At 33.0% G+C, this 23,899-nt stretch overlaps 3 protein-coding genes across 4 annotated transcripts; 1 reads left to right on the top strand and 2 right to left on the bottom strand.

Moving 5' to 3' along the window:
* Positions 1 to 1,173: 1,173 nt before the first annotated feature.
* On the bottom strand, positions 1,174 to 6,687 carry LOC129911284 (nuclear pore complex protein Nup93-1-like). The gene is made up of 11 exons (XM_055989019.1): positions 6,430 to 6,687; positions 6,190 to 6,370; positions 3,717 to 3,896; positions 3,165 to 3,646; positions 2,954 to 3,095; positions 2,449 to 2,809; positions 2,142 to 2,388; positions 1,961 to 2,084; positions 1,772 to 1,898; positions 1,407 to 1,714; positions 1,174 to 1,336 (listed from the first exon to the last, which is right to left on the bottom strand). Exons 1-11 carry the CDS (start codon positions 6,588 to 6,590, stop codon positions 1,217 to 1,219), a joined length of 2,433 nt encoding a protein of 810 aa, XP_055844994.1. The 5' UTR covers positions 6,591 to 6,687; the 3' UTR covers positions 1,174 to 1,216.
* A 2,281-nt stretch (positions 6,688 to 8,968) lies between these two features.
* LOC129910733 (LIM domain-containing protein jub-like) lies at positions 8,969 to 13,535 on the bottom strand. Of its 2 annotated transcripts, none has more exons than XM_055988225.1 (8): positions 12,585 to 13,535; positions 12,196 to 12,530; positions 10,462 to 10,816; positions 10,237 to 10,377; positions 9,653 to 9,822; positions 9,522 to 9,602; positions 9,293 to 9,458; positions 8,969 to 9,228 (listed from the first exon to the last, which is right to left on the bottom strand). In XM_055988225.1, exons 1-8 carry the CDS (start codon positions 13,207 to 13,209, stop codon positions 8,981 to 8,983), a joined length of 2,121 nt encoding a protein of 706 aa, XP_055844200.1. In that variant the 5' UTR covers positions 13,210 to 13,535; the 3' UTR covers positions 8,969 to 8,980. The 2 variants fall into 2 exon arrangements, with proteins under 2 accessions (XP_055844200.1, XP_055844201.1); XM_055988226.1 differs by having other exon boundaries at positions 9,522 to 9,584; positions 12,585 to 13,534.
* A 2,406-nt stretch (positions 13,536 to 15,941) lies between these two features.
* On the top strand, positions 15,942 to 23,644 carry LOC129910581 (coatomer subunit beta). The gene is made up of 10 exons (XM_055988007.1): positions 15,942 to 16,445; positions 20,527 to 21,803; positions 21,863 to 21,992; positions 22,051 to 22,269; positions 22,336 to 22,642; positions 22,707 to 22,868; positions 22,931 to 23,067; positions 23,125 to 23,261; positions 23,339 to 23,444; positions 23,512 to 23,644. The coding sequence occupies exons 1-10, from the start codon at positions 16,128 to 16,130 to the stop codon at positions 23,575 to 23,577; spliced, it is 2,859 nt and encodes a 952-aa protein (XP_055843982.1). The 5' UTR covers positions 15,942 to 16,127; the 3' UTR covers positions 23,578 to 23,644.
* The last annotated feature ends 255 nt before the right edge of the window (positions 23,645 to 23,899 follow it).

The following is a 23,899-nucleotide window of genomic DNA, read 5'->3' as shown; positions in this document are numbered from 1 at the left end:
TTCAAAACCCAAAACAATCCACAAAACTGAAGACGGAATAACCAGATGCCAAAATAAACTAAAAGCGAAATGAACCTTGGCGAAACAACTCATTGGACTTGTAATGAAAATGCGAAATAAATAAAAATCAAGAAGACACAAGGCGAAGTTATAGTTGGGCGAAGTGATCGAAATACGAAGTAAACGAAAAACCAAATAAAGGATGGCGAAATAATCAAAAATAATTGTGTCAAAAACGAAATAACAGAAATCGAAGTAAAAAGGGCGAAACAATAGGCACCAAAAAAAAACATCTTCCAAGTGGGCTTTATTGCAGTTTTTTCCTTTCCAAGCTTCTCTATTAAGCGTTTTTCCATTTTTAAATTACTAGTAAAGATCACTCCAAGGTACTTATATTCGCTGACCACTTTGAGTCTTTCGTTAGTGCCACTTCTGAGCTGCAAATATCTTCAGACAAAAGTGCTTTAATAGGAATTCCGCATAATACAAATCCACTAGGCAGGATATCTTTAACATCGTCGGTGAATGATGCAAATGCCAAAGGACTTCGTTTACAATCATGAATCACTCCCCTTTTTCCTTTTAAACTATTCTGACACTACTTCACTGTCCCACAATGCAATTCATCCTTCTTCTAGCTGATTTTCCATGAATTTTTCAAATTTGTAAGAAAATCCTTTACAATACAATTTGTACAACAACGATCATCTATCCACTGTATTAAATGCGGCATTGAAATCAACGAATTGTTCCTCTTTGTTGCAAGTGATTCTGTCACATTGCGAAGTACATAAATGTGATCAACCGTTGCGATGAGTATTCTGCTGCTCTAAATCCCCTTTAAGCAAATTACTGTGGTTGGTCCAAGTTGTAAGGCGATCGATGATTCTAAAATTTCCTTTTCACAAGAAATGTAATCCACCAAACTACGCCAAATACAGAAGTTGTCGCATGAATAAACGACGAAATCATTGGGCTTCAAGTTGACAACCAGCTATTCAAAAAGTTAAAAATGATTTGTCTGAGATGGCCAAACAGCAGCTCTATGATTCGTCGAATCCAAATATGATTATAAAGAAGAACATGCCCGCCAATCATTTTTAAAAAGTTGGTGAGTACAATAACACAAAATATAACCTATTTTACGATAGTATTTTATTAAATAAAGAAAACATTCATGTAATAGAAACAAATAAAAAAAAAAGGATTATTATTCTTAATGCATTAAAATTTCAGTCTGCACCAGACGGTTATTTGTATCGCCAGGCATTCTGTATGGAACTGTTGCAGCCATATTTGTAAGTGCTTTTGCTTTTTCTCTCAAATGTGCCAATTGCTATTCATCATATAAAAAAAACCATAATTATTTGTTGATCAATTTTAAACTAAATTTCATTATAATTTACCCTATCTCTTCCACTATCAATAAAACCACCTCCTTCCTTGCCACGAATACTCTTATACTGACTATATAGAATGTCCATTGTAGCCAAAAGGATATCTGGATAAACTTTACAAATTTCACCACCAATTCGCTTGAAATTATTGATTGAATCTTCAAGATCATTCATTGACATTGGAACAAGTTTCGTATTGGCTAAAACTTCCAAAGCTAAATTATATTTTTTCTCATGATAGAAATCAAAAAATTGTACAAGTTCGTTGAGTAGATGGAATGTGGCAATGATTTGGGCTTCACATTCAATTTTGTTGCCTATAAAGTAAAAACAAGTTGTTTGAGATTTGAATTATTTGCAATTACTCAACTTACCTCTCAATCTGTCACTGAAATCACTAGCCAAGACCTGCAATCTTTCTCTGAGTGATCCTTTCTTTGAGCTTTGATGTACCACTTGCGACAAAAGAATGGAAATATATCGCAGAGCTTGACCTTGCATCTGATATTCAAGATTTTAAAGATTAAAAGTTTGTTTTTGAAAGATATTTTATGTCTACTTACGCCTGCTATATCAAACATCTTAATGGCATCTTCAAACATTCCTTTCTTGACCAAGTCTTCTGCAACCATACCAGCTGCTGTTCGTGTATCAAAATCAACACAATCAAATTGTTGAAAAAGTCCTCTGTAATTTTTTTTTTTAATAAAAAGGGATCTTTTGTCTTTCTTTTTTGTAACTTACCCTACAAGAATACCGTTAGGTTGCATTTTACCAAAAATAAGATCGTAATTCCTGCATTCAATTGCCAAATCACTGACACAAACGAGGAACAAATTACGCCCCTCGGGATCCTTGAGATTTCGTAGGAAGAAGAAGTATTGTAGGGCTTCTGCGGGATCAGTTATTTCAAACTTCTTGACATATAACATGACCAATCGGGCGATATTTAATCTTCGCATTGGAACTGGATCTTCAATGTCAACCGATACTGCAAAAATTAACAAATTTTCACATCTTCCATTTACAAAATCTTTTTATTCATACTCACATAATGGTTCTTGAACATTTCTCGTCCCTCCAAGTAAAAATAGCTCATTCAAGGCTAGAGCAATATGGACAGCATGTGTTCGATATTTTTCAGTACGCGACAAAAATTCAATGGCAGCTTCAAATTGTCCAGTTAGAGCTAAAACTTGGAAGTACAAATGACGCTGTTCGCCAGCATTGAAATGTTTTTCTCCGTATTTCTCCAAAATCATGGTTTGCAAACCGGAATATGTTAGGATTTCTGAGTTGTCGGGTGAATCAGTTCGTAAAATTGATAATTGAATCCATAAGAAATCGTCAGTTGTTTTGGCGACTTCTAAATGTTGTTCATTAATATCACAACCAGCAATTATGCAATAGACCTATAAACAGCAAGAATTTATGTTAATCCAAAAATAAAATTAAATGTATCGAAGGTTTAATAGTACAAATTTTTTTAGTTAAAACTAGACATAAAAGGTCGCAGTGAAATTCTGCTTATATTGAATTCATTCAAAATTTCTTACCGCTTTTTTAAATGGATCTGTGGAATTTTTAATTTTATTGCAGTAATGCAGTTTCAGTTGCCCTTCTAGTTTTGAATTGATTTTCTGTTCGGGTTTGTTAATTTTATCTTCTAGAACTTGAATGAAATCTTCATGACCAGCTCTGTAGAAAATTAAAAACAATTATTGACTTTGTGGAACATGAAAAACTTAAAACAATTTGTATTCTCACCCTCCCATTTGCATACAGCGCAAAGCAGATTGCAAATCTCCACATCGCATGCAATAGTACACCATTGGCCAAAGTGGTTTGCCTTCAATAGTAACATCTTGAAGTCCAAAACAAGATCCCTGATTCAGAGTCAACCCAACAAATGAAGAAACCAAATTAAAAATACTCGGAACACCACCTCTTTGTGCTTCACGTAAATTTCCACTAATAATTGTGGACATGTACAGTTTATATCGATTCTCTAGATATTTTTTAGCCTGATCGATAAATTGATGAACTTGACAACGACTCTGGATGGGATCACGACTTCGTGAAACTGGTGTCACATTTACCATGTACTTCATAATTTCCCAGATTTCAGATATTTTCTGATCTTCAAAGTTTTCGGCGACTTTTGCGAATTTTTGTACAAGATTAGGACGTAGAGCACCTTTGTTAACCAAGGCATTGTATTCGCAAACTTCACGGGCATATGCCATTTCCTAGAAGATGAGTGGATATTGATGGTTTAATATGTTTTTGAAAAGATTAAATTGATTTTTATTAACTTACAATATGATTCAAACACGAACGACTTCCTGAAGTTTCATTCAGAATTGTTTGTTCGGGAATCTTTTGAATATCTATCCAGTTTTGGGATGGCCCTATAAGAGCGTTGAGTAGCTTGAGTTTTTCCTGTCGCCAGTCAGCCTTGATGTGCTCCCATTTTTGCTTCTGTGCTGATTGGTATGACTGTAATGGACGAAGGGCGTTATAAGGATGATTATATGGAGGGCTAAGAGCTGAAGTGAACCAAGTCACAAAAAGTGAATTCGGAGATATAACGAATTAAAGTAAAGACGCTGCCATTGAATGACAATTTGAATCGAAACACTATTGGATCAAACTAATGATAGACCTTAGTATGGTCAAACCTTGGGCAGATTTTGGCACTAGATTTGAATTTTTTTCTTTTTTTTTTACTGGGTCCGTTTCAGCTGTGAAACCGTCATTCATACACTCCTTTTCATCAGAATAGGTACACAAGTTTCCAAATGCTCATCAATCGTTTATCCCCAATAGTGGTCACGACCTAATAACGTTTTATTGTTTTCTGTTAGTTTAAGCAACGGTGATGATTATTTCAAAAAGGACCATAACTTTCCAATCGGTTTCCTTATAAAGTATTTTTTAGGGAAAAATTAATTTATATTTTGTTCATTAGAATGGGTACACTAGACTGATTCAAAAAAAAATTTTTTTTTGTTCAAAGCATTGTTGAAAATATTGTTGGATATGACGAAAAAAAAAATGCTGTAAAAGTTTCAGCCCTTGATGTTAACATTTAGTACCGCCGCATCGCAAATTTCTATTTCCCATACGATTTGTATGGGAAAGATTGTGTATTTGTGTTTAGAATTTTTTATCTTTTTAATGGTTCATCAAAAAGGCTAGATTTAATCATTTTCTTGTATAAAATTGAACGCTCTACAAAATTGCATTCATAAAATTTAAAAAAAACGGACACGAAAAATTAATTAAAATAATTTTTAGTTGAAAAAATGAATAATTCGAATTTATTGAAGAAATCTAATAATTTCGTCAAAAAATCGGAAAAAATGAGAAAAAATTAATTTTTATATTTCCAAGTTGAATAACTTCGAAACGCGGGGGTAAATCAAAAAAATTAATAAGAGCTTTTTTGTAGAGCGGGCAATTTTATAAACGAAAATGATTTTGTCAAGCCTTTTGGATGAACCGTTAAAAAGATAAAAAATTATAAATACAAATACACAATCTTTCCCATACAAATCGTATGGCAAATAGAAATGAAACCATTGGTGGATTAAAATCGCTAAGTTTGGGTAAACACCCTAATAATAAAATAAGAAATAAAGATAAACCAGACATGGTACGGTTAAAAAAATTAACAAGTGTGAATGTGAACTATTCTCACTTCAGATAATAATATTCAGTGGGTAAAAAAAACATGAATGGTGGTACAAAACTACAAAAAACCACTCATAGACGAGTAAATGCAAACGGTTGCTGATAATTTCGGTGTAAAAGCGACAAGATAAAGAGCGAAAAACAGTTATTATTTCTAATGTTAGGACAGTAAATAGAATGGCCAAAAGTTCCAATAACCTAAAATGGCTAAATTTTAAAAGACCCCACAACTAAACCAAGAACAGAATTGAATACGATTGAAGTTTTTTGAAATCCTATATAAGTTGGAGTGTATTAAATTTAATTTAAGACAAAGATTCTTCATAACCCACCATTTAACAAATTAGAGAACAGATTTAAATATATTGCATAAAGATATTAAATATTGCAACTGCATGACAGTTTTGTTATTTTTTTTATTAATAAAAATAATATTACACATAAGTAAATTACTTTTTTTTTTAAAGAACTTGGTTTAAATTCATCTCATGGACCAATTTTACATCATTCTTTATGTGAGGCGTTCAGAATAATAATGGGTCAAGTCCAATTATCTATAGGTTGTATGATTTAAGGCCTTAAAAATAAAGGGTTTCTTTTTATATCAAATGGAATGAAAGAAAGAAATTCTATTGATCCTTAAAACATTTATTTCAAAAGGTCCTTTAGTTCTAGAGAAAAAGCTTCTCAAAATTAAAAATAATGTACATATTTCAAATGAAAGCCTCATGTGTACCTATTCTAATGAAACAAAAAAAAAAACTCTGTTTTTCGATATAAAATGGTTTGACATAGAGAAACAAGAAAAATAACCAAACGTTTTACATTATTTTTTTTTTTGTTGTTCCTGCTAACATCTTAAACAATGACTTGTATTTTTTTTTATTTTTTTTTGTATTTAAATTTACAAAAATTTGTATTTAGAATTATTACTTTGCCAATACTGTAAGTAAAATCTGAGTACTGAACATTTGAAAAGGAGTGTAGGATATATAAAGTGACAACCACATGCATTGTGCCTGAAATATTCCGATGGACTTTATAATGCTGAGGAATGAAAATTTTTCTTTCAAACAATAACACAAAGGAAACTTACATTTTTATGAACTTCCTCAATAACCGACAATATGGCATTTTCTTTTTCATTCTTGAGAAAACTCTGAATATCTGTATCAGCAATTGGATCAAGTGGTTCGAATGTCTTCCTGGTGCTCAATGTTTCAAGTTTTTGTGAGATTTTTGGTAAATCGATTCCCTTCGAACCAAGAAGGATGTGACTGATATAAAAATTAATAATAAATAATTAGATTTCATAAATTATATTTTATTTGTTTACGCTTGAATATCTTGAGCGCCAGTTTGGGTAACGCGTGAGTGCAATTCTTGTGTTGCTTGCAATACTTGTGATATTGTTCGCTCAACTCGTGGAAGTTCTTCAGAGTTTTGTGTTTCATTTGTAAGCCTTTGGGCTTGTTGCAATAACGAACTAAAATCCATTTTATTTTATAAAATATTTAATAAACAATTTGTGGATGAAAAATTGAAAATCCGTACAGCAGAAGTGAAGTTAAACAGCCGCGAAATTTCTAACCACAAAAAATCATGTAAATTTTTGACATTTCTATTTTGACAGTTGTTGTGCCAGGGATGTACATGGTAAGTATAGAGATCTATTACATTTTTTAGACATTCAGGAACAGACAAGAACGGAACAGTAAAACAAACTAGCACATTTGCAAAATAAAAATTATTCAATTGATTTTTTTTGTAAATAATTTGTCATTAATTAGTGCAACATTTGCGTTTTTTCCGTAAGTAAGCAAAGTAAAGCAGAATTTTCTTCACGATAACATTCTAAGGTCAATCTGATTTTAAAGTTCATTTTATATGGATGCTCAAGAGTTTCAAATTGTTCCAATGCGTTAAATCCATTTCCAACTCATAGGAATGTGCACATGTAGTTAATAGTACTAGATTTCTACTTATGAGTAGTGTACCCAGTGCTGCCGAAAGTACTCCAATAGAAGTATTATGGTGGATTTACATACGTCTGCATTTCAATGGATTGAAAAATCACTGTGTAGCCAGGCACCAGGGTTCGGACTTCAGTTTCAAAATTTCGAAGCAGATTTGAAAAAAAAAGTGAAGTAGATCCTAAATTTCGGAAGTAGATTTCAAAATTAAACTTTCAGAACATTTATTTACAAAAATTTATTCTAAAAAAATTATTTTTCAACAAAATTATTTTTCTTTACTTTTTTTATTATGATCTTTTCCAAAAAACCTTTCTCATCTAGTGGTTGTAACGGTGCTTTGGGGTAAAACGGTTAATTTAGCATAATCTAACAAATTTTTGATCAGGAATTCTCCAAAATCAGTCAAAATTACTTTCATAAACTTTATTTATATCTTGAATTTGAAGAATAATTGACCTCCATTCATCTTTTGAGATTTCAGTTGAGCTTTATTTCTCAATGCCTCGACCAGATTTAAAATTGAAGTTAAATCCCTTTCTCTAAATTTATTATTTGAAAAATATTTTTCAATCAAAAAATAGAAGTAGATCCTGAAAAAGAGAAGTAGGGAAGTAGATTTTATTTTTTTCCCAAAATCGAAGTAAATCTACTTCGATCGAAGTAAAGTCCGAACCCTGCCAGGCACATACGTACGGGTTTCAGGTATAATATCTATCCCCCTTTACTTTTCTGCATGCAGACGTATGTAAATCCAGCATTATACTACTTTCAAGACCTCCGTACTCGAGTTCGGTGGTAGGTACTCAGTGGAAAATAAGTACTTTTTATACGTACATATTTCACTGGTTATTTCTTTACTTCTACGTTTGCTGGACTCTTAGATGCCAGAAGATGCCTAGGACAAAGTTGTAGTTTACATTATGTGTACCTACTTTCTCCGCGTACACTGTGGCGTATACGTGCTCTATTTTGCATTTTGTTGTTTCATACACATATTGACGTTATGGGACTGAATTTAAAAATAAATACAATAAAATAAGGAAACTTAAAACGAAAAATACCGTAACTTTTTTATTTTAACAGCCTTCCAGTCCAGCAAAGACGAGAAATCTGGTATTGAGGGGGTCAGAAAAATTAATTCTTGAATTTGTACGATTGGTATCGACGCAGAATTACACCCTCTATAGCAGATTCTATGTCCGCCAAAATCCCCGTGTTGCTTTTTTTTTAACAAATCCAAATAAAATTAAACTTTCATTAAATTTTAGCATAATTATGTATATATTTAGTTCATCCATTAGGATAATTGGAACGTCCTGGTTTTAGCTGCTTACAATGCTTATTTATTTTTTCAGTTACATATAATATAATCACCCATATAGGAATAGATAAATGTGTTATGTAACATTGTACAAGCGCTAAGCTTAATGAATAATTATGAAATATAATGAAGTAATTGCTTGGTAAAAAGTACAAATTTCTACTTTTATCTAAATTTTTGTTTAAATATAAATAATTTATGTATAAATGTGTATCTAAAATGTAGTTATACATACGTTGCACTTGTTAAATATCTTATTTTCATGTTTCATTTTAAATGCAATGATATAATGTGCGTATTGTTTTTCTTTTTCAAATATCTTGAGTCTACATTAAAGTAAATGCATGTTTTTTTTGTGTATAATGCAGCAGGTCTTTAAACCACACCAGTTAAAGCTTAAAAAAAAATTACACATAAATCCCTAATAATTATCTGTCTTTCATAATTACAATAAAGTAAAAACTTAAAATTAATTTAAATAAATAAAAACATATCGAACTTTAAGCCGTTTAGTTTTTGTCGCATTGGCTCTTTCGCTTTTCAAATACATAAGTACACGAAAGTAATTTTTCTTGTCTTTTTGTTTATATCTAACCCATATACTGATACGAAGCACACACTGGTTCTGTGTGCCTGGCATGTGGCGATGCTTGCAAGGCCAATCTTTGAAGGTGACATGCTCGACAAAGTAATCTTCCGTCCAGCGGATAGCAGCGCTTATCTGGTTCATCAGTCAACTGCATTCCACATTCCTCACATATGTAGCAATCTACATGGAAGTCTTTGTCCATGGAAACAACGCGAACAGTTTCATCAGTTCCTTCAACAGGTGTAATACCTAAATAACAAAAGAATCTTTAAATGATGTGTTTTTTAAAGAGAAAAAGATTAAGAAAAAATACCCTTTCCACAGCTAGCACACTTTGGGGCAAACATTCTATGATAATCGTTGACACAATAAATCTTGTGATCTACATCAACAGTAAATGGAACACCATCCAAGCACTCATTGCAAATACAACAACGGAAACAACCTGGGTGGTAGGACTTTCCCATTGCTTGCAGTATCTTGTAACGAAAAAGAAAATTAAGTTAAAAATGTTTTTATAATTTAATTCAGATTAGATTTACCATTTCCATGATAAGATGTCCGCATATTGCACATTTTTCAGCAGTTTGTTGAAATCCCGAATACTGTAAATCAAGTAAGTTCTTTCATTTAAATGTTATCTGTCTTTAATAATTGCTTGCATTTAAATTACCATATAATCTTCTTCGCAATAGACTCTTCCGTGAACATTGTAAAAAGCTTTTCCACGCAATGCACGACCGCAAGAGCAACAAATAAAACAATTTGTATGATATAGATTGCCCATTGCCTGGCACGCTTGTCCAGCACCTTTGACTTTATCGCCACATGTGTGACAAATTCCTGAAAATTTATATAAACCAAAATAACATTGGGTTCTAAGAGAGAAATACTTTTTTGTTTTTATAATTTTTTTGATATTAGCTTTCTTCGACGCTATAACTGAATTAATATATCAGAATTATCAAAAATAATTGATAGATCGCCTTTGTTGCATCTAATATACTTGGATTACATTTCTAGGAGAAAAAATTTCAAGTCGATCCGTTGCATGAAATTACTATTTCAGACTTCAACGGCTTGTCATTTGGAAAGTTTTCAGTTCTCTGAATACTTTTATTGTTGTAACATCAAGAAAAAGATATTTTTGTATAAGATACAAAATATCTTTTTCAGAATCTTGATTAAAAACCCTTTTTTTTAATTAAATGCTGGAATTGGATGACTAAACGTAGGTCATAAAATATAATTTCTTACCAAAATACTCTCCATGTTCCTCACTCAATTCGATTTCCTCCTCAAGTTGACGTGTTAATTCTTCGATTTTCCTTTGTGCTTCAGTTGGCCCAGCTGGGCGGGGTGGTGTCACACTATACGGCAATAGATTTTTTGATAGTCCTTTAATAGCAAAAAATATACATATATATTTTGTATTTTTATTTGGAATAGTTTCTCATTCAATTTGATTGATGATATTCTCACCTGTGCTTCCTTGTGAAGGTGTGGGCGATGTTGCTGTTGGTGGCAATGAAGGTGACCTCATTCCAGCTGCACTATTTGCTCTCTCCACACCCAAAGCCATTGCGGTTTGTAGCTGCTGTTGTTGTTGTTGCTGTTGTTGTTTCATCATATCCTTGGGTTGGTTGGCATTAGATTTTTCTATTTGCGGAGCCGGTGGTGGAGGTTTTCTATTTAAATTAGCAGTCATGCAAACATAATCAGAACTATTTATATCCTCGATGTAGTTCGGATTCAAGGAAATATTGATTCCCATTTGACCAGGCGCTAATGGTTTGGGAGATGATAACATTCTATTTGGAATGTGATGCATTGGTGACTAAAATAAAGAGGAAGAATGTATTTTATTTTTGTTGAGTGATAAAGGCCTTCAAGTTGGTGGACTGTTGAGTAGCAAGAGGAGCGGAGGAGGTGTCAGTAAGTTGAATGGGTAGAAAATAGGATTAGGTTCACTATTATCGAGAGATTTGACATCTAGAAGACAAAATCCTAAATAAAATTTCGGTTTGATTGCCAATTGTTCGAGGTATTTGCAAACTAATCAGTAGCGATTCTAGTTATTGAGCAATGGTTTAGGTATACATTGTCTTGGAAAGTTACAAAAAAATAAAGTTGTTGTCTGTAAAGTTAGCTTACGGACGATAATTTTAATTTTTAATAAAAAAATATTGATGAAAAATTACATACTTTTATGAATTCAAATGAATCATAATCACTGAATTATCTTTATGTTGTATGTAGTAAAAAAAATAGTTACTAAAATGAAAATTACAATTTTGTTTACAACTTTCTTGTATACAAAATGGATAAGATAAAAATACCATCTCATAAAATAATGTTTAAGCCAAAGATTTAGAATTTATTTATGTCTGTACGTATTGTAGTACAAAAGGAATAATTTTTTGGAACCAATCATATTTTACGAAAATAAATTTGGGCATATTCATAGTCGTTTTTAGACCCCAATTTATCTTAGACTGGGGTTTATCCAATGTAATTTGAGTAGGATAAACTTAAGTCTTTCTTAGAAGCAGCTTAGACAGTGTCTATAAATATTGTTTTCTTTTTTACTTTTATCATTTTGTCATTTTTTGTATATGAAAAGTTTTCAAAATAATTAGATCCATCTAAAAACGTAATATATTATGTTGCATAGAAAGTATAATAATAATTTTTTGAATACAAATAAATACAAATTTTTCATGAAAAAAGCTAAAAATAAACTAACTTTTTTTCTTCCTACATACAACATTTTGTCAATGTGTTTACATGACAACTTTTTATAAATTTGTTATGGTCTAAAAGTTTATTATAACAGCTAAAAATATTTACCGCAATCATGTATCTATGGCATCTACCAAAATCAAAAAGTGCTGTAGTTTTATGAATATAGTTTTTCTCAAAAAACAACAACAAAAAATAGACTTTTTTCTCTCCTTTTGTCCATTTTTTTATAAGACAACCTACAGTGAATTTTAAATTTCAATTTCAAAACATGGTTTGTGGCTGCTTAAATTTGGGAAAGGAAGTTTTTGGATAGGTAAGTAAGAAATGTTAAGTTCCAGGGACGCGGCTTGCTTGCGAAGCACGGCATTAAGCTCGCCAGATGAGAAGACGAGGGGAGATCTTGCCACCAAAACTTAACCTCGCTTGCAAACAAAAACATAGATCAGGCCATAGACAAAAATGAATGCCTACCTGCGGAATCTGGTTTAGTTTAGGGTTTTGTGTCCGATAATCAGGAACTTTGTTGTTAATTGGCGTTTGATTAGGCGACATAAGATGACTCGGCAGCGACAAATTCCGATAGCGTTGGTTTGGCGAAGCACTCACCGTGGCGGCATTAGTTTTTAGAGAAGAATTTGAAATACTGCGTCGATGTTGGGGCCCGGCTAATGCATTTGCACCATCATTATGACTCAAAAGTGCATTGGGCGATTCTAAAGAATGATGAGGTGAATGTTGTTGTTGCATTTCAACCAATTGATAAATGGTTGCAGTAGCAGGTGATGCTTGTGGCTGTGCTCTTTGACCTAAAAGACATACAAAATGAATAAATAACTGAAAAGACAAATGAAGTCAATTACCAGAATGAGGTATAACATTTTCATAGATGGGAGTTGGATCCACATCGGGAACTGGCGTATGAGCATATCTAGAACTGATTGCTCCCTGCATTGGCAAATATTGCACCCGATTGCTGTTGCTATTCATGCCATAATTATTCTGTGGCGACTGTGGCTGTGCCCTGGTGTTGTTCGATTCGAACTGTGCCCCCGAATAAAAGTCTAAATTCTCATAAACAGGTGAGTGCTGTTGCTTGAGCTCATAGTGATTCTCATTGTTCAAGGTGAGCTGCTCTATGGACCTCGGAGTAGCGTACTTGGAGGCAGCGATTATATTGTTTCGCTCATAGATTTTGTATGAATCATTTGGCATTTGTTGTTGCTTTGTTAGAGGCATTGTTGTCGTTGTCATCGTTGTTGGCCCACACATGTGTGCGTCACGAATTAATGTCTCCATGGTACCTCCACTGCCGCTGTTGCCGCCGGGTGGTCGTTCTAAATGATGATGGTATTCTTTAGTTTTACCTTCATTGGAAATGTGCATTTGTTGCAGTCGGTATTCCATTTGGGAATGGGCATCGTTATCGTTAAGTCCAATTGGATTTGCATTCGATGATGATTTTGGTTGTTGTTGGGAGGATGCCATTGTTCCTTCAACAAACACAGCGGAGAGAAAAGTGATAACTTTTTCTACCAAGTGAGTTTGACTTTTGTGTTTGTCTTTTTTTTTTCTTTCGTGTCACAAAGTTGGAATGATTATGGAAGTGGTATTGAGAAAATATTTAAACGGGCGTGTTAGGTATTTTAAATTTTTCGTAGAAATATTAAAAAAAGAGGAAATACACGAAATTTTATTCAGGTTAAAGACCTTTTTGTTCGTTTCGTTCTCCTTTTTTGTGTGGTGGTTTTCGGAAGAGTGATTTTTACACCCCTGTTTTCCTGTTTGACACGGGAGAGACAGAAAATTTTTGTTCAAAAAAATGACAGATGCCAGATTTTCGGTTAAGGTGTGTTTGTTTTGGTGGTTTTTTAAGTTCTGATTTTTAGACGTGTCCCATAAGGAGAGATCTATTTTGAATTTATAAATTTATTGATTTTTTGTTTGTATTTATTTTTATTTATTACAAAAATGAGGCCTCGGCTGAATTACAGTGGCTCAACCTTGGCTTAAAATTTTCCTGGGTTTTTTTCAAAAGACTTGTGTTGAAAGTTTTTTTTTTTCATTTAAAATATTTGTTTTAAGCCTAGTACGCTGCTGAAGCGAAAAGAAATTTTCAATACAAAATTTCGTTAGTCAGCTATTACATGAAGCCTCAAGAGGCGCTCCTCTTTTCAAACGTAATGAGTGCAAAAGAGAAAAAAGATGAAACAAAAAATTATCCGACCAGAGAGTCGTGGGTCGGAATTCTGAGACTCTTTTTTGACGTTTCTTTTTCCACTTTTTCTTTTTTCAAAATTCCCTTTCATTTCTTTTTGCTTCTTGGTGCAATACAACAACAACACATTTTAAATCAAAAGAGAAATGTCAAATTTGAGGCCTGGACTCAAGAGGCATCATGTAATAGTACGCGCCTCACAGAATGATTATCAAAAGAAAATTAGAAAAAAGAGTCAAGCCTCTTGAGGCTTCGTGTAATAGCTGACTTAACGAAATCTTGAACGAAAAATTTCGTTTTGCTTTTTGTGTTTCAGTACGCAGATCTAGCCAAAAATTTGAGAGTTTTCACTCATTTCTGCCAAATTAAAAATTAAAAAAAATCAAAATTTATTCAAAACCAAGAAAAAATATCAAAATGCTTAGTAAAAAACAAAAAAATAATTAAAAATAAAAAACCGTCATAGCAGCTCTTTGAATCTAGAAAAATGTAATACTTAGTTTCCACCTGACCTAAATCCGAGATTTAGCTAAGTAGATTTAGAATAAATCTCGAGAATTGGGTTCAGCTACCCTAAATCTAAGATTTTCACCTTCTTTCAATCCCAGATTTAGAGTAAAACTCGAGATTTATGCTTATACTATGTTTCCACCTAAGCTAAATCCGAGATTTAGCTAAGTAGATTTAGAATAAATCTCGAGATTTATTTTAAATCTACTTCGCTAAATCTCAGATTTGGGTTCAGCTACCCTAAATCTAATATTTTCAGCCACTTGCAATCCGAGATTTAGAATAAAACTCGAAATTTATGCTAAATCTACTTAGCTAAATCTTGGATTTATGATAGGTGGAAACGTAGTATTATACTACGTTTCCACCTATCCTAAATCCGAGATTTAGCTAAGTAGATTTAGCACAAATCTCGAGTTTTATTCTGAATCTCGGATTGAAAGTAGGCGACAATCTTAGATTTAGGGTAGCTGAACCCAAATCTAAGATTTAGCGAAGTAGATTTAAAATAAATCTCGAGATTTAATCTAAATCTACTTAGCTAAATCTCGGATTTAGCGTAGGTGGAAACATAGTATTAATCTTCTTAGCTAAATCTCGGATTTGTGGTAGGTGGAAACGTAGTATAATACTATGTTTCCACCTACGCTAAATCCGAGATTTAGCTAAGTAGATTTAGAATAAATCTCGAGATTTATTTTAAATCTACTTCGCTAAATCTCAGATTTGGGTTCAGCTACCCTAAGTCTAAGATTTTAAACTACTTACAATCCGAGATTTAGAATAAAACTCGAGATATATGCTAAATCTACTTAGCTAAATCTAGGATTTAGGGTAGGTGGAAACGTAGTATAAGATTTTCACCGACTTTCAATCCGAGATTTAGAATAAAACTCGAGATTTGTGCTAAATCTACTTAGCTAAATCTCGGATTTAAGCTAAGTGGAAACGTTGTGAATGTGACAAATAAGTGAAAACTCTTCAATTTTTCTCTAGAGGTGCTGAAAAAACGAAATTTTACGTTCAGGATTTCGTTGTGCTATTTTTTTGGATGGAAAATTTCGTTTCACTTCAGCCACGTACTTGGCTTTAGAACTTATTTTCTGATGTTTTTTTTTTTTTGAATACCTACTTATAATTTGATTTGATATTTTTTCGTTGGCATTTTTTCTGTCGACTTTGGAGACTAGAAAATTTATCATATTGCTTCAGCTTCATAAGGCTTACAATTTAGCTGACATTTTCGTTTCGGTGGATTAGCAGTAGTTAAGCATTGCTTTATGCATGGATTTTGCTATATCAACATATATACCCTTAAACCAGTGCTAAACCCTAGCTTTACCAACGATTTCAGAAGATAAAAGTTGCTGAACAGGAACGCGCCTTTTATATAGATTCAAACATTTGACATTCTTTCACATCCCTGTGTAATCAGTTTCCTGTGCTGACCGCCACAAGCGCACCAATCATCCATTTTGACACATGTAAAAATCAAGAAAATCTGACACGTCAATCGGCTAAACATCACTTGTTTTATTTTTTGTTCCGTGTCTGAATTCTTTGTGAAAATTTCAATTTTGAGTGAAAAATCATCAAATATTTCACAATTTATTCTTCTATTTCACTTTAATATCATCTAAACCATCATTCTTTCAAAGAATTCCAAACAAATATCATAATGGCACTCGCCGAAGGACCATGCTATACAATTATCAATTCGGCTGACTCGGAGCCAATCAATGAAATGCAATTGAAACAAGATTTGGAAAAGGGCGATGTTAATTTAAAAATTGAAACTTTAAAGAAAGTCATCCAATTGCTGTTGAATGGGGAGCGACTTTCGGGTTTGCTTATGACAATAATTCGATTTGTTTTGCCACTGCAAAACCATACTATTAAAAAGCTGTTGTTGATTTTCTGGGAGATCGTTCCGAAAACTTCATCCGATGGAAAGCTCCTGCAGGAAATGATTCTTGTCTGTGATGCATACAGAAAGGTAAGTGACTGTTGGAAATTTTCATTTAGAGAAATAATTTCAATGTTTGTTAGAATCTTTGAACAACCTTCAGACACGAAACCCTTATTTTTCAATTTTTATCACGAATTGATTCATCATGTTAGTAAAACTTGCCCTCTTAAAAACTTTAAATTCCGTCCTCGAGTTCCGAATTAAAAACAATCTATATAAAATCGTGCACCATGAATTTCGTGACTTTTTTCAAGATTCGTAACCTTAATTGGTTTTTTTAGTTAGTGATAAGGGTGATAGTTGTTTCATGTTTTAATTAAACATGTTTAATGACGTCATAATTAAATTTAAAAGAAAACTTGACGACCCACAACAAAATAAGAAAAGGGACGATATCTTAAAAAAAAAATTGGTCATTTTCATAATGATTTTTTATGATTATCCGATTATGTTTGTTTTTCTTCGTTAAAATGACATCTTGTTTTCTCTCAAGCCTGGTATTCATAATTGGTACATTTTCTAATATTGGCAGAATTGTCATATCCTCTAGTTGCCAAATTAAATTGGTAAGTTGTTGTTGCTCATTCAAAACCTTCAATTGGTAACCATTTTCAAAATATGTGCCAACCTTGAAAGATCTTCCAAACTTGTAAAGTGAGCTTTAGTTTGACCTGATTTCGTGTTTGTTGCAACAAGATTTTAAATAAAAATTATCTAAAACTAAATTTTTTTATTCTTACCCTTTTATGACATAAGATAGTCAAACATTATAACATGCCAAACGACCAATCAAATCTGGCCTAGGCTAGATCAAAAACTTTCAAAAAATGTATTGTCTCTAAGCAGATTGCGTTTCAGCTCTGTAATAGGTGTCTTAACAGGACACTGCCTCATCAAGGCAACTTCTGTAGAAGTTGCCTCGAAGAGGAAGAAGAAGAAACAATCCAACATCTTCTCTGCTCATGTCCTACCCTTTCCAGTAGACGTAAAGCTGTGTTCAAAATAATAGTAGTGCCTGCAACAAAATAACATTTGTTATATTTACGGTGCTTCTATGGTTAAAAATTTAATTTCTTTGATGTCAAAGTTTGTAACGGTCAATTACTAATAAATGTATCGTAATTTTAAAATAAAAAAGGTGCCAAATAATCCAGTACCACCAAAGGGGACAAATATACTCTCATCAGTAAACTATATGTTACGCCATTACTTTGCTGGCCAGTTTATGTGGTCTTTTACAAACTGGATACGCTTTTTAACATGTTTCGCTGAACTTTTCGTGGACTTCAAGCGTACAAATTAGTGTCTTACATTCGCCTCCGAATGTTCACTGCACTGCAATCCAGGCTTAAAGCCTTCTGGATGTGAAACAACGATGCAGAAGGCTCAACTTTGCTCGTCTGGACAATACGCCTGTCATCTACGGCGGTCTTTTTTCTTTTTCTACCGCGCGTTTCGGGTCTTTCGTTGACTTTATTGCATTGGCTAACATTGTAGGGGAGCATCCTAATATAAACTTGAATTTCCAAGTAGGTTTTCCTTTCTTCAAGCAGCTTTCGTATAAGTTTCCGTTATCCGAACTGCAGTGTTTTGCTCTTCGAACTTTAAATAGATTAAAACCGAAACAAATCGTTTTTTGTTGAAAAATTATTCAAATTATATGAGTACTTACTTTTAAACCAAAAATAAATATTCTAAGTTATAAACCGCTTTTAAATTCTTAAAAAATAACTTTAACTACTATTATTTTGAACAGGTCAAATTCGAAAGAACAACCAAAAATCAATGAAAAATTATTTGGCACCTTCTTTTTCATTTTAAAATTACGATACATTTATTAGTAATTGACCGTTACAAACTTTGACATCAAAGAAATTAAATTTTTAACCATAGAAGCACCGTAAATATAACAAATGTTATTTTGTTGCAGGCACTACTATTATTTTGAACGCAACTGTAAGTATACAGCAATTATACTTGGAAAAATATTTCTTACAAGATACTAATGAACTAATTAATACTGACATCTTCCATCTTCAACGCTTCATTAAAAGCTCCAACTGGTTTAATTAGTGGGGAATTTCTTTGCAAAATCATGGAACCACAACGAACTAATAAGTGGTCTAAGTGTGTCAGTCGTTTTCAAGCCTTTTCTACCTAACCTAACCTACCCTTTTATGACTTAAGCAAAAACAAAAAAACAATTTATCAATTTTTTGTTTTCTTCATAAGAATAAATTAAAAAAAAAAAAAAAACAATGTTATCACAAATTTATCAAAAAACATTGGCCTCAAAAATTATCATTAGCAAGAAAAAATGAACTGCTTTAAAAACTAATATCTGAAGAAACAAAAAAGATATTAACATTTTAACAATGCAATTATAATAACATTTTTCCTAAAAATCATGATCTTAACGAAGTTTTTATCATTAGTATTAACGGAGAAATTAGCATTAACATGAGTAAAGGCATACCAAAGTAAGCGTTTTCTTAAATCATGGCTAAGTGGCTACCAGCAACTTATAACATAAGAGCAAGTACGTGCGACTCACTCGTGCATTTTATTTTTATCAAACTTGGTTTTTTAATTCAAACTTTCATGTATGCATCAAAATTTTTTCACAATTTATTGTATGTATTTCAAATAGAAAATTTAAAAAAATAGATTTTAATGCAAAATGAGATTTGTGTATTTCAGCTTAATACTACGTTTCCACCTACCCTATTTTCGAGATTTAGTTAAGTAGATTTAGAATAAATCTCGAGATTTATTCAAAATCTCGGGTTAAGTGTAGGTGAAAGTTACCCAACCCAAATCCGTGATTTACCGAAGTAGATTTAGAATAGATCTCGAGATTTATTCTAAATCTACTTAGCTAAATTGCGGATTTAGGGAAGGTGGAAACATAGTATAAGTTTTAGATAAAATTGGTTGTTCCGCTTATCGGATACATGAATACGAATAAAAAAAAATAAAAGTCAAATTTCAATATTGCAGTCACGTTTAAAAAATTAATTCTCGTTTTCGGGAAAATTGTGACACCTCGAATATGTTATTTGAAAATTTAATTTAATTTAACTTTAATAAACTTTAAAAATTTGAAGAACATTGGAATAACGAATAGTTGAGATATTTTCCACTGAGTGTTGCAAAGTACTTCAATGTAGTTCTTAATTTTGCACCTACTGAACGTGAACAATAAGTCGATCTTGTAAATGTTATGAAAGAAACATACTTTGTACACTGACATTTGTAGGCCATGTGAAGAATTTCGATATGTCCTCGGTATTAACCGTGTTTTCGTGAGAATTATGCAAATTTAACCGAAATCTTTTCTCGAAAACGCTCCAAAGCCAATCTGATTTTAAATCTGATGTTTGATGGTTTCAAATTCTACCGAAGAGTTTATCCCAACTCATATTTACTGGAAGAAAAAAATTGAAGTCATTCTAAATTAGTTTTTGTTGTTGGAATCAATCAAGGCTTAAATGATTGCATTTGGATTTTTACTGGATTTCGAAGTTTCGCAATAACAAGCTAATATTGTACGAGTTCAAAGGGCTGTGTTTAATTTCTTACAACGAGAGCAAATTATTCCGAATCAGGTATTATTTGTGTTCGTGTATCACTAACAGAGAAATAGCACGCGAGAGACTTAAAGAGCTACAAACGTTTTGGGCAAAAGTAGAAATTTTTTACTGACGCCAAGACGTACCACCATTGATTGAGCATAATTACTGAAATAAGGTTATGATCCCCGTGGTGCAGTGGTTATTGCAATGGATCACCTAACAAATTTGTTCGGGGGTTTTCAAGAGTATCATTGTCGAGGAAAAAATAGGCGGTAAATTGTAGGCCTCTTCCATAAATTAATAAACTAATAGTTGTTTGTCACTAAGCCTTGCGTTTTAAATTCCCTGAAAATCAAGGCTTAAATGATTGCATTTAAACTTATTTTTAATGGATAACGCACTAAAACTGGTCTATTCAGCATTAGCTTTAAAGTACAAATTAAGGTCAAATGGATAAAAATCAATTCTAAAAAATACCCTGGCTTAGAAAACAACCACGCTATAAACTATAATACATTTTTTTTACTTCATAGGATCTTCAACATCCCAACGAATTCCTTCGCGGATCAACTCTGCGGTTCTTGTGCAAACTCAAAGAACCCGAATTATTGGAGCCTCTTATGCCTGCCATTCGGGCTTGTCTAGATCATCGTCATTCCTATGTCCGACGCAATGCTGTCCTGGCAATCTTCACAATTTACAAGAACTTTGACTGGCTTGTGCCCGATGGTCCAGAATTGGTTGCCAACTTCCTCGATACTCAACAAGATATGCCATGCAAGCGAAATGCCTTCCTGATGTTATTGCATGCAGACCAAGAACGTGCCTTGAACTATTTGGCATCCTGCATTGATCAGGTCAATAATTTCGGAGACATTTTGCAATTGGTCATTGTAGAATTGATCTACAAAGTATGCCATGCCAATCCAGCCGAACGTTCCCGATTCATTCGATGCATCTACAATATGTTAAATTCGTCATCAAACGCTGTGCGTTATGAAGCTGCCGGAACTCTCATTACTCTCTCATCGGCACCTACAGCAATTAAAGCTGCAGCTGGTTGCTATATAGAGTTGATTGTTAAAGAAAGTGACAACAACGTCAAACTCATAGTCTTGGATCGTCTAATTGCTATGAAAGAACATGAAAATATGGAAAAAGTAATGCAAGATTTGGTCATGGACATTTTGAGAGTATTGGCTGCTCCAGATATTGAAGTTCGTCGAAAGACTTTGGGATTAGCTATGGATTTGGTCTCGTCTCGGAATATTGCCGAAATGGTTTTGGTATTGAAAAAAGAAGTCTCCAAAACACACAATATCGAACATGAAGATACAGGCAAATACCGACAACTCTTAGTTCGCACTCTGCATAGTTGCTCCATCAAATTCCCAGATGTGGCTGCAAATGTTATTCCAGTTCTTGTAGAATTCTTATCCGATACTAATGAATTAGCCGCTGCCGATGTACTCATTTTTATTCGCGAAGCCATACAAAAGTTCCCTTCGTTGAGAAATCTGATTGTTGAAAAACTAATTGAGGCATTCCCTCAAATTAAGTCTTCAAAAATTCATCGGGCTGCTGTATGGATTCTTGGGGAGTATGTTGATTCGAAGGGACAAATTAAGGAGGTCATTGAAGTCATTACGCAGACTTTGGGTGAGATTCCAATGGTTGAAGCTGAACAAAAACGTTTGGCTGGCGATCAGCCCGAGGAAGAAAAACCCGCCGATGTACAAAAGGAGGCTCCGAATAGTAAAGTTACTTCCGATGGTACTTATGCCACTCAAAGTGCCTTTAGTTTGGCTCCGTAAGTGTTAATTTATATTTTGTATTTTTCAGCTAATTTTGTGAAATTTTTTGTTTTAGAATTGTAAAGAAGGAAAAACGTCCACCACTACGGCAATACTTAATGGATGGGGATTTCTTCATCGGAGGATCGCTGTCAGCTACTTTGACGAAGTTGGCTCTACGTTTTATTGAACTCGAAGGAGACAAGGTACATTCAAAATTTTAATCGTATTTGAGCTAGTTTTCAATGATTTTTCTTTAAATAGATCGAACAGAACCGTCTTTGTGCTCAAGTTATGCTCATTATGAGTTCTATTTTACATTTGGGCAAGTCTGGTTTCCCAACAAAAGCCATTACAAACGACGACATGGATAGAATCTTTATTTGTTTGAAAACACTCAGCGAAAGAACTCCCGAAACGGTAGAGGTCTTCAAGCATTATTGTCGTGATGCCCTTGGAAAAATGTTGGATGCTCAGCATGAGGTGAGAAAAGACCGTCATTTGGGGGGAATTAAAATTTTAAAAATCGTATGTTTTGTGATATTCCAGGAAGAACAACGGATTATTAAAGAAAAACAAAAGGTCACAGCTAAGGTACAACCCGACGATCCGGTTGTATTTGCTCAGTTGTCCAATGGTCGCGATAATCAGTTGGGTGAAAATGTTTTCGAGTCGAGCTTGAATCAAGCCCTGGCTGGCACAAAATCAACCAATCTAAGCGATATTACATCGCCAAATAATAAATTGAACAAGGTTACCCAGTTGACTGGTTTTTCGGATCCTGTTTATGCAGAGGCATATGTTAATGTCAACCAATACGATATTGTTTTGGATGTGTTGATTGTTAACCAGACAAGTATGCAAACCAAAAGAAGAGATAGTTTCTCGAGTTAGGATTATGATATGATTTTTTATTTCAGATGATACCCTACAAAATTGTACTCTCGAATTGGCTACATTGGGTGATTTGAAGCTTGTGGAACGTCCCCATCCAGTTGTTTTGGCTCCACATGATTTCTGTAATATTAAAGCAAACGTAAAAGTCTCATCGACTGAAAATGGAATTATCTTTGGAAATATTGGTAAGAATGAATTGATTTTTTTAATAGTTGAGAATCATTTATAATTGTTTTAATTTTTATAGTTTATGACACTTCTATCAATACAAATGTTGTGGTCTTGAATACCATCCACATTGACATAATGGATTACATCATTCCAGCCTCGTGCACAGATACTGAATTCCGTCAAATGTGGCAAGATTTTGAATGGGAAAATAAGGTTTTATTTGAATTTATTCTTAAATTTAGTTTGGAGCTTAACTTAGTCTTATTTCAGGTTACTGTCAATACAACATTCACTGACCTGCATGAGTATTTGAAGCATCTTCTCAAGAGCACCAACATGAAATGCTTGACTCCAGAGAAAGCTTTATCTGGCCAATGTGGATTTATGGCTGCCAATATGTATGCAAGGTAAAACAAAATTTTTCAAAAAAGATATTTTTTGTTCTTAAAAATAATGAAACAAAAAAAAAATTTGAAAAAAATAGATCAATTTTTGGTGAAAGCGCTCTTGCCAATTTAAGCATTGAAAAACCAATTGATGCCGCAGATTCCAAAGTTACCGGACACATTCGTATTCGAGCTAAGAGTCAAGTAATATTTATTTTTCTTATTATAAAATTTTGTGGGTATACAATTAATTCTTTTTGTTTATTTTTAGGGTATGGCACTTAGTTTAGGCGATAAAATAAGTTCTTCACAAAAACAATCGGTGCAAGCTGCATAAATTCATGATAAATATTTTTTTTTAATATAAATATATATGTATAATTTAAAAGTTTATGTTATTCAGTTAATCAATAAACAAAAATTTAAAAAACAAAATATTGAGATTTTATTTATGAATATGAATTCGAAATCTAATATCTAACACCTTTTTTCCATACTAATATCCTTCATTGTACCAAATTTCATGTCATTTCGTCAAGAAATGCCAGTGAAAATGAATTTTGAGGCAAACATTTTCAGTACTTTCCATACAATAGTACCAAATCTCAATCACATCACTTAACTTGCTCATGTAAATGCATGGTTAATGCAGAAAAAGA

The sequence above is a fragment of the Episyrphus balteatus genome, chromosome 2 (assembly GCF_945859705.1).
Source record: "Episyrphus balteatus chromosome 2, idEpiBalt1.1, whole genome shotgun sequence".
In the NCBI taxonomy this organism is placed as follows: Eukaryota; Metazoa; Arthropoda; class Insecta; order Diptera; family Syrphidae; genus Episyrphus; species Episyrphus balteatus.
The sequence above is the reverse complement of the archived record's forward strand: the minus strand, read 5'-3'. Positions and strand labels throughout refer to the sequence as shown.

Bases quoted from the DNA above. Each gene is read 5' to 3' on its own strand.
- LOC129911284 (XM_055989019.1), bottom strand. From the start codon at position 6,590: ATGGATTTTAGTTCGTTATTGCAACAAGCCCAAAGGCTTACAAATGAA. The intron at 3,897-6,189 runs GTAAGTTTCCTT...CGTCCATTACAG, and splicing joins TTGAGGAAGTTCATAAAAAT to TCATACCAATCAGCACAGAA. The intron at 2,085-2,141 runs GTAAGTTACAAA...AAAAAATTACAG, and splicing joins CCTAACGGTATTCTTGTAGG to AGGACTTTTTCAACAATTTG.
- LOC129910581 (XM_055988007.1), top strand. From the start codon at position 16,128: ATGGCACTCGCCGAAGGACCATGCTATACAATTATCAATTCGGCTGAC. The intron at 22,270-22,335 runs GTGAGAAAAGAC...GTGATATTCCAG, and splicing joins TGTTGGATGCTCAGCATGAG to GAAGAACAACGGATTATTAA. The intron at 22,869-22,930 runs GTAAGAATGAAT...TAATTTTTATAG, and splicing joins AATTATCTTTGGAAATATTG to TTTATGACACTTCTATCAAT.
- LOC129910733 (XM_055988225.1), bottom strand. From the start codon at position 13,209: ATGGCATCCTCCCAACAACAACCAAAATCATCATCGAATGCAAATCCA. The intron at 12,531-12,584 runs GTAATTGACTTC...TATGTCTTTTAG, and splicing joins AAATGTTATACCTCATTCTG to GTCAAAGAGCACAGCCACAA. The intron at 10,378-10,461 runs GTGAGAATATCA...TTGCTATTAAAG, and splicing joins ACCTTCACAAGGAAGCACAG to GACTATCAAAAAATCTATTG.